The sequence below is a fragment of the Vulpes vulpes genome, chromosome 12 (assembly GCF_048418805.1).
Source record: "Vulpes vulpes isolate BD-2025 chromosome 12, VulVul3, whole genome shotgun sequence".
Taxonomy (NCBI): domain Eukaryota; kingdom Metazoa; phylum Chordata; class Mammalia; order Carnivora; family Canidae; genus Vulpes; species Vulpes vulpes.
In genome coordinates this window covers 129662310-129676599 of record NC_132791.1, presented here as the reverse complement: position 1 = coordinate 129676599, position 14290 = coordinate 129662310, and the positions used below count along the sequence as shown (strand labels likewise).

At 38.1% G+C, this 14290-nt stretch overlaps 1 protein-coding gene across 9 annotated transcripts in view; it reads left to right on the top strand.

The window, feature by feature from the left end:
• DYNC2H1 (dynein cytoplasmic 2 heavy chain 1) overlaps nt 1-14290 on the top strand; it is a 339344-nt gene that overhangs the window by 232508 nt on the left and 92546 nt on the right. Inside the window, exon 85 of one of the 9 annotated variants that reach the window (XM_072729935.1) lies at nt 12490-12591. The exons of the other annotated variants lie outside the window; for them this stretch is intronic. Coding sequence (XP_072586036.1) covers nt 12490-12510 — 21 coding nt within the window. The 3' untranslated portion in view covers nt 12511-12591. Of the gene's footprint in view, nt 1-12489; nt 12592-14290 lie in introns of those variants that run through there. 9 annotated transcript variants of the gene reach the window in all.

Here is a 14290-nt window from a genome sequence, read left to right as displayed (position 1 = left end):
GGATACAGCAGTGTTTATAGGCTAGCAGGAAGGGTCTAGTGTAGGGGGTAATGTTAATTCAGCAAAGTCCTGAAAACACAAAGTATAAGTTTCTTTCTATGTTTTTTGCTAGACAAGGAGTCCGTGAAGAATACAGAAACTTACCATCCCTTAAGTGTATTTAAAGCTTTTTTCAGAGGTTTAGAATAACTTTATATTCCTCCTTCTCTTATTGTGAAGCTATCCCGAAGCTTAGTGCTGGCTATTCTATTCTTGCTGCTGGCTATGTGGAGCACCGTCGCTTCAGCAGTTGTAGGATTATTTGGTATTTGTTTTTCTTTTAAATTACTAGCCCACCAGGGACATCAAAGTGTTCTTCCCACTCCTGAAAGTACAGATGCGGCCCCCAACAACTGTGTTCCAGCTTTCGGATCCTTGGTTATTTGGACTCTGCTTATTCAACTAAATAGGCTGCTAGAAAGTTGCCAGATATCCTTGTTCCTAATTTCATCTTTACTCTCTACCTGATGTAATAGGCATTTCATGTAAGTGTACTGACAGTTGGTCCAGTTTTAGCTTGATTCATATCTTGAGTTATTTTGCACTGGTTGCCGTAGTATCACTGTAGTTCTCAGAAATGTCTTCAAACCTCTTTTTCATAACAACATAGAAGTAAATATGTAAGCATATTTTAATTATTTTCAAGTAGATTTTTTCCACATTCAGTTTCTCTTCTTGATACCTTTTTTTTTTTAATTACAACTATTAGCTTAAGACAAAATCTGTTGATCTAGTGTGTTTATGAGTGACCTGGAGAGGGTAGTGTACTGGTATTAGTATTTTAGCTGTGAAAGAACATTTATCAGTTTCAAAAACTCCAGAATCCAGGAATTCTAAAATACCTATAACAGGTTTGGGTTAAGATATAAGTTAAAAGCTTACCCCATAGGTCTCTCACTCTGATCTAAGAAGTATGATGAGTCGTTCTTTGTGAAACTTGAATTCCTTTAAGGGACATATTAATAGATTAGGACTTCATCTGTGTACAGCTAGCATATTATAATTTTCCTGTTAGACATAAGTAGAAAAAGAAAAACTGGATGAGAGGAATTGTGAGTCAAACAGGAAAATAACTGTTCACTCATTTCAAGGAGTTTTGAAAAGTCACCCAAAGTGTGTGCAACTTCCAGCCTCAGATTAATGTAAATTAGGCACCCGTGGGGCCACAGCCCGGCCATGGAGAGTGAGGACCATGGTAGAAGACATGGAGTCATGTGTTCTGCTCTGCAGCCTACTTGCTGAGCATCATGTGGAAACCAGGGAATGGAGATCTGGAAATTTCTAGCAAATAAAGGGATTGGAATATAGGAACTGTCTCCTTACTAATAATGTCAGCTATGCAGACATATCAGCATGGCTGGTTCAGTGTGCATTGTCTGCTCTTTTGTGTTTGCGGGGGCTTATTTAAAAAGATGGTGAAGGCCAGTTAAGCTTACTGTGACAGTGGACGTGGTTTTTTTATGGAGCCAGAGACTTCCAGATGATTCTGAGAGGATGCTTCAGCCGGAAAGGTGAGCAGGACAGCCTCCTCAGTAGAGGCACATGAGTGCCGGCCGCTCCAGATACAGTGGTGGCAGAGGGTGGAGGAAAGGACGCGGCTGAGGGGAGGGGACGATGAGTTCACTTGCCTTACTTACCTTTCTGTAGTGACAGTGCCTGCAGAGAACCTTAGAGTCAGGATTGTGATAACTGGAGTAGGTTCCAAGAATTTGAGACTTAGATCTGAGCAAAAGGACTAAATAAACAGAAGGGACCCACCAACAAATAAAGGACCTGGGAGGTGGGGAAAGAATTTCATTTTGATGGTTTCCTTAAAAGTCTGAGGGAAATACTTAATCTGTGATCTCTGTTTGCTGCACCAGCATTCTGGATGCTCAGGGGCTCGTGTATGGTCACTGACTTACTTACACACTTGCTCAGTAATTCCAGCCTCCACTGCCATGCTGGTGTTGGGATCTGCTAACTTCTTTTATTCAAAAGAATAATAGGAAAAAAACAAAAAAACAAAAGAATAATAGGTTCTGGTTCTTGCAGAATGAATAAATCTGGACTGGGCTCTGGGCATTTTGAGTATTACAAGATTCCAGTGCCTTTGTCTGTTTCAGCAGGTAGTCAACCTATTTAGGTTCAGACCCCGTGTTCTGTTTCTCTTCTGTGGGTTGTACTTCCTTGTCAGTTTCATGGACGGAGCCTTGACAGCGCAGTCCTAATCCACCTCACCGCGTTGTCCCTGGTAGGACTGTCACCGTACAGTGGACGAGCTGATGGTGGTCGGGGGGAGGGACACCCCTCTTCACTGGAGCAGTGGGGTGGAGTTCATGATGCCATCTGCAGGGCTGTGGGCAGTGACAGTGTCTTTCATTTCAGGTACAGTGTAGACATCACTCCTGCCCGGAGCCTCCACATGGGACCCCTTCTGCTGCCCAGGGCAGGGGTGATCCATGATTTTTAACAAAGGAATTACTGATGTCCCTCTCTCTTTTTAAAAATTATTTGCAGAATCTTTTAGATTGATGAGGTGAGGGTACGAATGGACCTTTTGCTTTTTAGTTAAATTAATAATAGGTTACTGGACATTCCAAAATATCTTATGTAAAACCCAGAAATTTTAGCTTTTTATTCATGTGAAGCTGAACAAGTTAGGAGCTCACAAGAGTATACTGTAAGCTTTATATCAGATAGAGGCCAAAAATTCATTTGTTGATCAAATTGAATCTAGAAAAAGGTGTGAATCTAGTTCATTGTTCAGATCCGGACTGTTGGTTTTCAGTCTTTACCCTTTTTTAATAGAGTGAAGGAGGGGGGTTGTGGCAAGCTAAACGGATCCAGTGCCACAGTCCTTTATTGTACAGGGAAATTATATCCTCTCTCTCTCCTTCAGAAGATTTGATTTGTGGAAAGAAATTCTATTTTATAAATTTTTAAAACTTTTATTATATTTGGATTTAGGCTTTGAGCTATATTCACATTGGTTGAAACTAAAGAAAGAAGGAAATAGTGCTCATGCACTTTGGGTTAATTTGCAGCTTTTATGAATCATAAGCTGGTTTTATCATAATATTTAGAAGAAATAGGTAAGAACAAACTACTTAAGCTTGGTAAAGTGAACTTGAATGCAGGATGACATAACTGAGAATCGTTGGCCAGAACTCACATCTTAGGAGAGAGGAGTATTTGATTTTTGTAGGTACTAAGTGCGTTTGAACTTCCTTTTGTGTAAAAGGTAGTCATGGCCTTGGGGACAACTGGACAGGTAGAGTTGTCCTAGGTGGTGTCAGATGAGTGGGTTGGGAAAAAAGTCATACAAGTGAAACATTCCTCAGTATCTTTTTGGATTGAATATAAGGATTACTTTCCATTTCAAAGACAGGATTGATGCACAATCTCAGGCACTTTGAAAGGTAATTTCAAGTTCTTAGGGGTGTGAGAGAGAGAGAGAGAGAGACAGACAGACACAGAAAAATCTCCAAGACTAAACACAGACCTCTAATCTGTCACTTTGGGTGGTATGGACATTTTAACAATATTTTTTCAATCATTCCATGAGCACAGAATGCATTTCCTTTTGTCTGAGTCATCTTTGATTTCTTTCATCAGTGTTTCATAAAGTTTTCAGAGTAGAGGTCCTTCGCCTCCTTGGCTAAGTTTATTTCTAGGTATTTTATTATTCTCAGTGCCATTGTAAGTGGCACTGCAACTTTGCTGAATTCATTTATCACTTTTTTTTTTTTTTTTTTGGACAGAGTCCTTTGGGTTACTATATATAGTATCATGTCTTCAGCAAACAGTGAAAGTTTATTTTTCCTTACCAACTTGGATGTCTTTTATTTATTTTCCTTATCTAATTGCTGAGGCCAGAACTTCAGTACTAGGTTGAATAAAAGTGGACATCCTTGTCCTATTCTAGAACTTAGCAAACAATCCCTTAAGTTTTTCACCATTTAGTATGATGTTAGCTGTGCATTTTTTAAAAAGATGTATTTATTTTTATTTGAGAGAGATTGTGAATGGGGTGGAGAAGAGGGACAGAGAAAGAGAGAGAAAACCTCAAGTAGACTCCCCACAAAGCATTGAGCCCTACACAGTGCTCAATTTCAGGTCCTGGAGATCATGACCTGAGCCGAAATCAAGAGTCAGATGCTTAACTGTCTGAGCCACCCAGGTGCCTCAGCTGTGCAATTTTTTTTTTAATGTAAGACCGTTATTATGTTGAGATATTTTCTTTCCAAATCTACAATATCATGAATTGATATTGTACTTTGTCAAATGCTTTTTCCGTCCTCTTCTCTTTTTTGGAATAGTTTAAAAAGAAAAAGTTTAAAAAGAATAGGTATTAACTCTTCTTTAAATGTTTGGTACACTTTGCATGCAAAGCCACTTTGTCCTAGATTTTTTTTCTGACAGTTTTTGATTACTGATTCAATTCTCTATTGGTAATTCGTCGGTTCAAATTTTCTATACCTTCCTGTTTCAGTTTTGGAGGTTATATGTGTCTAGGACTTTACCTATTTCTTATAGGTTGTCCAATTTGTTAGCATATAATGTTTCATCATACTCTTTTATAATCCTTTGTATTTCTATGATGTCAGTTCTCCTTTTTCATATCTGAATTTGTTTATTTGCATCCTTTTTTCTTTCTTTCCTTTTTTTTCTTTTGATGAATCTGGTTAATGGTTCATCAAATTTTTTAAAGACTTTTCAAAGAACCAACTCCTGGTTTCATTGATCTGTTGTGTGTGTGTGTTTTTTTTTGTTTTGTTTTGTTTTTTTGTTTTTGTTTTTAGTTTCTATATCATTTATTTCTGCTCTAATCTTTATATTCCTTTTGTTGGTTTTGGGATTGTTCTGTTTTTTTTTTCTAGCTCCTTTAGGTGTAAGATTGTCATTCGTCATTTTACTGAAGAGGTTCACTGTTAGTCTGATTTTTATTTCTTTGTAACTGGTTTGTGTTTTTCTTCTAAGAGTATTCTGTCTCTTAAGTGTACATTTTATTTTGTATCTGTTCTGTTTGGTAATCTGAGAGTTTGCGATTCCAAATGCCAGCCTTTCTACTAAAACTGTAACTTGTTTCCCACAGCAGCTAGACTACATGCTATGTAACATCAAGCACCTTGCTGTCCATGGCTGTCGCTTGATACTGCTGTTTATAGCCTCAAATGGCGACATGGTGTAAATGATCCATTCAGGGCACTGTGAAAACTTAGCAGCCTGAAATCCTCCTCCCCTGGCCCCGACCTCGGTACCCAACTCTCTTTGGCTGCAGGTTACCTACTCTCCCATTTACAAGAGTCTCCCAGATATTTACCATTCTTGGTGTGCCATCTTCTGGTTTAGTATCTTTTCATTTTGTCAAAGACAGGATTCATGAGTGGGTGATAGTTTGCCATCTTGTCCAGAAACAAGCATACCTTTTGAAACTTCATTTTGACTTTTGTTTGTAAGATGAATAGAGTATTTAAAAGTTACCATTATATTAAATCCACAGTGGCCATATTAATGTATCAAGTGTCTTGCACTTCATCCTGTTATAATTTATAAGTTACAATGTCTTGTCTCTTCCATTTCCTTCCTGAAGCCATTGCCATAATTTAGACTTATGTTCCTTCGTATGGATCATAGCAGAAAACTCCACATTTCACTCTCCTTCTAACATATATTTCCTCAAATCATATTTCCTATCATTATCACATTAATTTTCTTAAAAAAATTTTGACCGCATGGCTCACATCCATCCAACCTTCCTTCTAAGCCTCTTCCATAGTAAAGCAGATCTGAGTGTTATAGGAACAAACCATTATAGGTTTCCATCTCCTCAAATCTGCTCACTATGCTAGCAACCAGTAATGGCCTTGTCGAATCCCAGCACCCTTCAAAAGCTGTCTCTGTTGTTACTCAATTCCTTCTCTGTGTTTCAAGAGTATTAATTTATAACTTGCATAGCAATTCTCATAAAAGTAGTGTTTTAAACTAGGCAAGTTAAGATATGGCCATTAGGGATAGGAACTCTCTTATTTTTTTTTTATTTTGGTTATTTATTTATTTATTTTACTATTTTTTTCCAACTTCATTGGGATACAGTTGACATCTAACATTGTGTGAAGTTTAAGGCATATAATGTCGTGATTTGTTACACATACATATCTTGAGAAATGATCACCACAAAGGAACTCTCTTATTTGGGAGGAGTTTTAAAATTTATGAATATAAATGTTCTAAATGAAACAATACCACATTCCTTTATTAGAATTTTTCATCATTATTTCTATCAGGTTATGGTTAATTACCAGTTAAATTTAAAGATTAAATATAAGCAACAATAATAACTTTATGGAAATTAGTTATTAGGGATCATCCAGGTCCTAATATTTCCCCATTAAACAGCTAGGGGACATTAGCTGAATCACTTCTGAACTTTTTATTAGTTTTTTTGTGTGTGTATAAAAAGAACATGAACCTCTTCTCTGCATTCATGTATTCATTTACTCATCCATTCAGTCATTCATCAGGTATCTATTGCTGTTCCTTTATGTGGTAAGTGCTACGAGTTATTAAGGGTTGTTAATAATGCTCAAAAAATACAGGTATTACAATGTTTTGAGAAGCCCAGGTGAAGGAATGCGAGGTTACATGATGAGTAAGAAATTCTCTAGATTAAAAAAAGTTGTGGAATTGCAGAGAGATGGAAGAGTTGCCATGTTTGTTACTCTAACCTGCCAGGGATGAAGGGTGCTTAGAGTTGCGAGCGATATGATCAGAACTCTTCAGCAGGACCTGGCTGGAGAGCTTATACTTTATCCTCTAGGAATTGTGGCAGCGGGAACATAGGTAAGAGAAGCGTCCAAGACATTTCACAGATAGCATCAATCATCACAAGACTCTTGTGTGGATCTAATAAAAAGTAGGTGTGAACATGGTTTGGAAAACATGAACCCTTCATCGATTAAACATTTTTTTGTTCACAGATCTGTAAAGATTTGTAGATTTTTAAAAGCTTAGTATAGGGGCACTGGGGTGGCTCAGTCAGTTAATGGTACAACTCTTGATTTCAGTTCAGGTCATAATATCAGGGTCATAAGATCAAGTCTCACATCCCACACCCAGCATGGAGCCTGCTTGAGATTCTCTTTCTCTTTCCCTCTGCTTCTCCCCACCCTTACATACATACATGCATAAATGCTTAGTATAACAAGCCCTAGTAGTATTGATAATATGGCCATATTTAAGATCTTTTATTAATTTAGGCTTTCATGTTTGAGGCTGATTCTCTAGACTTTTAGTGATGATATTAGTGATTATTTCAGGAAAATATACATATATTGTATACATATATAATATATAAAGGTGTAACTATAAATTTTAGCATTACTTTGTTAATCCTTAGTTTATGTTACATCGTTTTTTAAATAGTCCAGATGCATAATTTAGTAACATCTCTTATTTTTGTGACATTTTTCCTGGGGATTTCTATTGAAAAATAGTAATTTGAAAACTAGTAATTTGACAAGCAAAATACTGAAAAGTATAACAGATTAAAACCTAATCTTATTTAATATTCTGCATGTTTGCATTTAAAAGGTCAGTTCATGCTTTAATTTTTTTATTACACACCAGTTACCACTCATCACTTTTTAATACCTGGTTGATGGTGATAACTGATGAGAATTACTGATATTCTAACCAATTTACATATCCTTTATATGGCATGAAAACTCCCATTAATTCCCACTGAAATTACTCATATGATAAGAGGTACATATAAAACCATCTCTTCTAGACCGATAGAGTTGTTGGGGGAAAAATAGGTGATGGATTTTTTTCTGAACAGTAACCTGTTGATCCATTAACTATTATTTCTTTGCTCAGACTGGTAAGTAGATTGTATGTTCGTCAAACTTGTGGACTCCATAGCCTAATTTTAAAGAATGAATTGCAATTAAATAAATTTAAAATGGAGAGTGCTAGAATAAACAATAGGACTAGTACTTTCTTCCATTCTTAAACTAAAAATATCTTTTACGTTATCTCTTCTCAGATTGTTGCTCGGTTTTCCTCCTTTTTAATTAAGGTGAAATCATATAAAATATGATTGCTATGTCCTGGTTTTAGAAAATTTAAGGTAGGGAACATATCTGTAATATACACCTTTGTTTAATAAACACTTCTCAGTTCTTCTTAGAGCTGTTTCCTTTTTTTTTTTTTGCTTTCTGAAACATCTAAAACTCATCACATTTAACCCCTTGTCTCAGTCTTAGGTGAAAGATTTCCCTTGGAATTTAGTCCTTAGTAAAGCTTTATGCACCACCACTCTCTCCCCACCCCTCTGACTGGTTTGCTTCCTTTCCATCACACCAAGGATGTAATTTATAGTAACTTACATTCTGCCTGTGGCATGCCTGTTGGCAAAGTAGAAAAACACCCAAGGTATTTCAGCAGATTATTTAATACAGGGAATTGGTTATACAGATGTTGCAGGGCCAAGAAAAACTCCAACAGGAAGAATTGGGAACAGATAGGTGCAGGAAAAGAGGACCTTCTATCAAGCCAGGGAACAGAGGGGGAAGAGGCTGAGGTGGTCAGTACCTGGAGCACCCTGGAGAGCACCCACCTTGGAGCTAGGAGCCCGGAGTGGGACTCAGACTCAGTGGGACTTGACCCAGGAGAGCTAGGCTCGGACCCAGGAGAGCACTTCCTCCTGGGGGTGGAGGTCCCTCTGCAGAGGCCCCACAGCCCCTGCTGCTGGGAGCCTCCCCAGGAGAAGCCAAGCTAGCAGGGAGGACCGAGCCCCTCTAGAAGTTCCAGGTGGCATGACCTCCCAAGAGGTCAGCTGGCTGAGGGAGCTGTCTGTCCATTTGCAGAGTCTCAGCCTCAGCATCTCAAGAGCTACACAGAGAGAAGAGAAAAGTGGGTTGATGTAGCTGAGCTAGGGTATCTCCTCTGCAGGAACAGGGTATGGTTTCTTTTGCTCTTCCTTCTGTTTCTGCTCTTTGGTTTGGAGGTTTGCTTCAGTCATTCCCTCTCCTCTCATTCCTTGTTCAGCACTGAAGGCTGGATTGCTGTTTTAACTGTATCCCTCAAATTCTTCTTTTGTGTTTTCAGTATTGCACAGTTTTAAATATTTTCTACATTCCATTATGAGTTCATCTTCTGTTAAGCTATTTTATTCACAGTTGCTTTCCTGGTTACCTTTTAGTTGTAGATTTCTGCTATAACTGTACTCTATTATTAGCTTCAGGGATAGAGTTCAGTGATGCACCCAGTGCTCCTCTCATCACATGCCTTCCTCCATGCCCATACCCCAGTGACTCCCTCACCCACCCCTCCAGCGACTCTTATCTCCTTGATAGGTTGAACCTTCATTATTGTAATTTTCTTTAGCTCTTAAAGTGTTTTCTTCTGATACTAGTAAATCTGTATGAGCTGTCTGTTACAATTGACTAGATGTATCTTATTTCCCACTTTTGCTCTCGGCTTTGAATCTGTTTTTATGTGGGTATCTTGTAAGGAGCCTACAGGTGGCTTCTGTTTATTTTATTTTTTTTAATTTTTATTTATTTATTTATTTTTTGGTGGCTTCTGTTTAATCTTTTGGTGGATCCTTCAGTCTGTTTACACTAATTTGGATTACTATATACTGTTATGTTTTGCATTTTTCCTACCTTTTTTTTTCATGCCTTTATCTTCCTTTGGACTAATAGTTTTCTCTGATATTTTCACAGTTTACAAATCATAGATGATTTCTTGTTTTTCCGTGATATTTCATTGTCCCCACTTACCTTATTGAAGTTAACATAAATCTATTTATTTACGTGGAAGAGAATCCAAGAAGCTTAGGACATGATGCATGGCCCCCACCTTTCAGCCTTGGGGTGGTTTTCCCTTCATGCTGGTTGGGTCTTCCCCCACATCCACTGTCTTGTTCCTTTTGGCATCTTAGGTATGAGCATTTACTGCCCCTTCCCTTCTGCCTGAAGTGCAGAGAAAGTCCTCGGTTGGCAAGTTGAGTTCTTATTTCTCTGAAAATGACTTTCACATATCCTCTGTTGTTTACCTGTATATTTTCCTGTGTTAACAGTTACTCTCTCTCATTATATTGAAGGTAGATTGAGATCATTCTACTCTCCTTTCTCTACTTGCTGCTGACAAGTCCCTCTTTGCTCCTTTGACTTCTCTTTATTTTCTTACTGCTTTTAAGATCTCTTTGTCTTCATTTTCTGCAGTTTTACTAAGACTTGGTGTGGCTTTGTTTTCTTTATGTCTTTAATTCATTCATTTTTAGGTCTTGCTTAAGACTTGATGCGTTCTTTGAACTTTGATTGCTGTTGCTCACCAGCAGGGCAGGGTCAGTGGAACCCTGAGCTCTGCTTTAAGCTTCCTCTCTTCTGAAACTGATTAGGTACAGACCTGCCTCTGGTCTTTACTTATCCTGTTTCCTACTTCTCTTACTTCCCACTTCCCTTTGTCTCTATACATCTGCCTTCCAGTTCACTCTCTATTCAGCTAAATCATATCTAGTATTGGAGTGTTACTTTTTAATTATATATTTTTTAATTTTTAAAAGTTTTGTTTCTGATGAATGGTTAAAGAAGATGTGGTATATGTATACAATGGAATATTAATTACTAAGCCATTAAAAATGACAAATACCCACCATTTGCTTTGACGTGGATGGAACTGGAGGGTATTATGCTGATTGAAATAAGTCAATCGGAGAAGGACAAACATTTTATGGTCTCATTCATTTGGGGAATATAAAAAATAGTGAAAGGGAATAAAGGGGAAAGGAGAAAAATGAGTGGGAAATATCAGAAAGGGAGACAGACAATGAGAGACTCCTCACTCTGGGAAATGAACTAGGGGTGGTGGAAGGGGAGGTGGGCAGGGGGTGAGGGTGATTGGGTGATGGGCACTGAGGGGGGCACTTGATGGGATGAGCACTGGGTATTATGCTATATGTTGGCAAATTGAACTCCAATTAAAAAATATGTAAAAAAAATTGAAGTGAAAAAAATTAAAAATAAAAAAATAAAAAAGTTTTGTTTCTTTGCCAAATCTGCTTAAGATTGTTTATCAGTTCTAGAAACATTTACCGTAATTGTTCCGTTTTGTGTGTGATATTCCAATATCTGAAGTCTTTGTAGATTTGATTCTTTTCTATGTTGTATATGATAACTTGATAGCATGCCTACTCACTGATACAGTAGTTTGGGTTTTTTCTTTGTTTTTGTTTTTGTTTTTGTTTTAAGCTATGAGTTGCTAATTATTTTGGTAACTTCACCTAAAAGAATTATTTGTAGCCTACAATAAAAATTTTTCTGCCATTCAATTTAGAATGTAGGATTGGTTTGGGTTTGGGTCAGGGTCAGGATAATGGGGCTTCAAATACTCTGAGATACCCTGGTCTAGAATAATATAAATTATCTTCTTGAAGTTCATTAGAACCTTCAAAGTAGTACATACAAACTAACATTAAAGTTCCAATTATGATGATTATTTTTGAGAAGAGGGTCCTATGCCCACACTCCCTACTCCAGTTATACCAAATTTTAATGTCTGAGATTTCCCTACTTGTCCTTGGGACCAAGGTGAAGGTTTATTTCTATTTCACTCTTCTACTGAGAGTGTTACCTTTCGGGATTTCATTTCCATGGGCTCTCTAACCTCTCCACCTTGAGCAGATTCTGGACTTGCTTGATCTCTGGTCTCACAACCCCATATTTACAGTGCAGAAGCTCAAGTTTTCTGGAATCAGTGAAATTCGTGGCCTGCTTGCATTTTCTCACTCTTAGTGTGGAAAAATAAAAAACCTTTTTGGATTTCTCAGTGTTACCATAAAAAGCCCCAGTCTTGTGTGACTCTTCACACACCATGAGAATTACATTTTAGCCATTTGTCTAGTTAATTGCTCTGATCAGAAAGGATAATAAAACTATATTTTTCTCGGAGAAGGCCAGAGGGTAGACCCTGACTAAGTTCCTAAGGCCCAAGGTACTGGAGAGACCAGAGCATCGTCTCCCTGAATTTTCACAAGTCAAGAGGAGTAAAGCAAACTTGGAGTCACCTTTTAGATATCGTGGCTTCTGGAGAGATTTTATTTACACACCACAATGTTAGAATTCAAGCCCGTTATATTTCCTAGAACATGAAGGCTGCCTCCTTCATCTTTATAAGGAGAGCATTATCACCTCACCTGACCCTGTACACCTTGCCCACAGGGCATCTGGCTGTTTGTACAGGATAATTGCTCTGGCTCTCAGCTGACCACCCTAAAGGTCAGGCCTTGGGCAGGGGGCAAGGGTAGTATCAACACAGCTACTATATACTGTGAAGTAATTAATAAATAATTATCTCTACTCCAGAATACTTAAGACTACATTCATCATGAAATTAATAAAGATAAAATGGAATACTCAGCACTTAATTGTTTGAATAATTCTTTCTTCTCCTCTCAAGGTTGCATATGGGTGTATTTAAGAATATGCTTGGCATTTCAGCAGTGTCTTTGCTAAGAACAGAAGCTGGGATTCTCTGTTTCTTACTTTGGGCAGTTGTAAAGTAAGTTGCATGTGTCCTTCCAGTGATGGTTTCCTCATGTTTTCAATGTGTGACGCAGAGTTGGGATGGTTTCTTCTCATTGCATCACCACTGGAACCTGAGTGTCCCTTCAGCCTCACTGTCGTGAACCAGCTCACTCGCTCACCAGAATATTGGGCTCTTGTCAGACTTGAAACCGCAGGTGTGCACACAAGCACTCTGTGAGTCACTGTACACATAGCATGCCACTTTCAGAAGCGCATTGAAGAAAAGCTATTTGTTCATCATGGGTACATTTAAACAAAAATTTCAGATTCACTGCATTTGTTATCATTCATGATCCACTCTTTTCTGTCTTCTGTATTGCTGAAACTATTAACATATAACAGAATAGCTTTGTATGGAAACGTACCGCGTGCCTGGCACATTGTCCCTACTCGAGACTTAGTCATTCTGTCCCATTACGTCTCCCAGTGTGAGACTGCTATGACCGCCTCCCTTGAGAGCTCCCCTTCAGCCACATCGTGGAGTACAGAGCCTATGAAAGATACTTTCCCGGAAGTAAAAGCAATGGTTTTATTAATATGCCATTTTATGCTATATCCCCAACTTTGAGGGGAAATGGCTGTCAGAGAACAAAGGGATAGAATCTACAGAGCTGAAGGTGCTCCTTCCAATGACATCTGCCGAGACTTCTCCCTGGGGAGACTGCTGGGTCTGCTGTTTGTTAATATTCTAGTATTCTACATAAAAGCCATGAAATTGTTGAGGCATGTAAATATTTAAAACAAAAGCTCCTTTTTTTATTGGCACCCTCTAGCTTCCTCTCAGTTTTCTTTTCAGAAGATACAATAGCTTGCATCAGCTTCAGCACAGCAATTCAAAATACTACCTTCACCCTCTTCCAGTCTTGGCTTTGCTTGCTCTACTTATCACCAGCAGTTCTGCCTTCGTTCTAGTTCTTCCACACGTGTGGTTTAAAGTTTATTGGGTAATCAGTGCACACTTAGCCCAGTTGAGCTCTGCTTGCTCAGTTCATACACATTCAATTGTACCTAAACTAAATGAAATGAGCATGAAAACATGACTGCTTTGGTATCCTTTGATCCATTTGGTAATTTGGCATGATCCTGGAAATAGCCATTACCAAGTTTAGGTTAAGCTCTGTTTGTTACTAATAACTGGCTTTAGGTACAATAAAATAAAATGACAAAGCAGCCAGGTGTCCTGGGAAATGGGATGCCAGGAATTCTTTTTATTTTTAATTTAAATTAACCAACATATAGTACATCATAGTATCAGATGTTGTGTGCAATCATTCATCAGTTGTGTATTACACCCAGTGCTCATGACATCATATGCCTTCTTCATGCCCATCTCCTGGTGACCCTATCCTCCAACCCCCTTCCCTCCTGCAACCGTCAGTTTGTTTTCTATGATTAAGTATCTCTCATGGTTTGTCTCCTTCTCTTATTCATCTTGTTTATTTTTCCTTCCCTTCCCCTACGTTCCTCTGTTTTGTCTCTTAAATTCCATATGAATAAAATCATATAATTTTCTTTCTCTGATTGACCTGTTTCACTCAGCATAATACCTTCCAGTACCACCCACATCAATGTAAGTAGTAAGTATTCATTCTTTCTGATGGCTGAGTAATATTCCATTGTATATATACACTACATCTTCTTTATCCATTTATCTGTCCATGGACATCATGGCT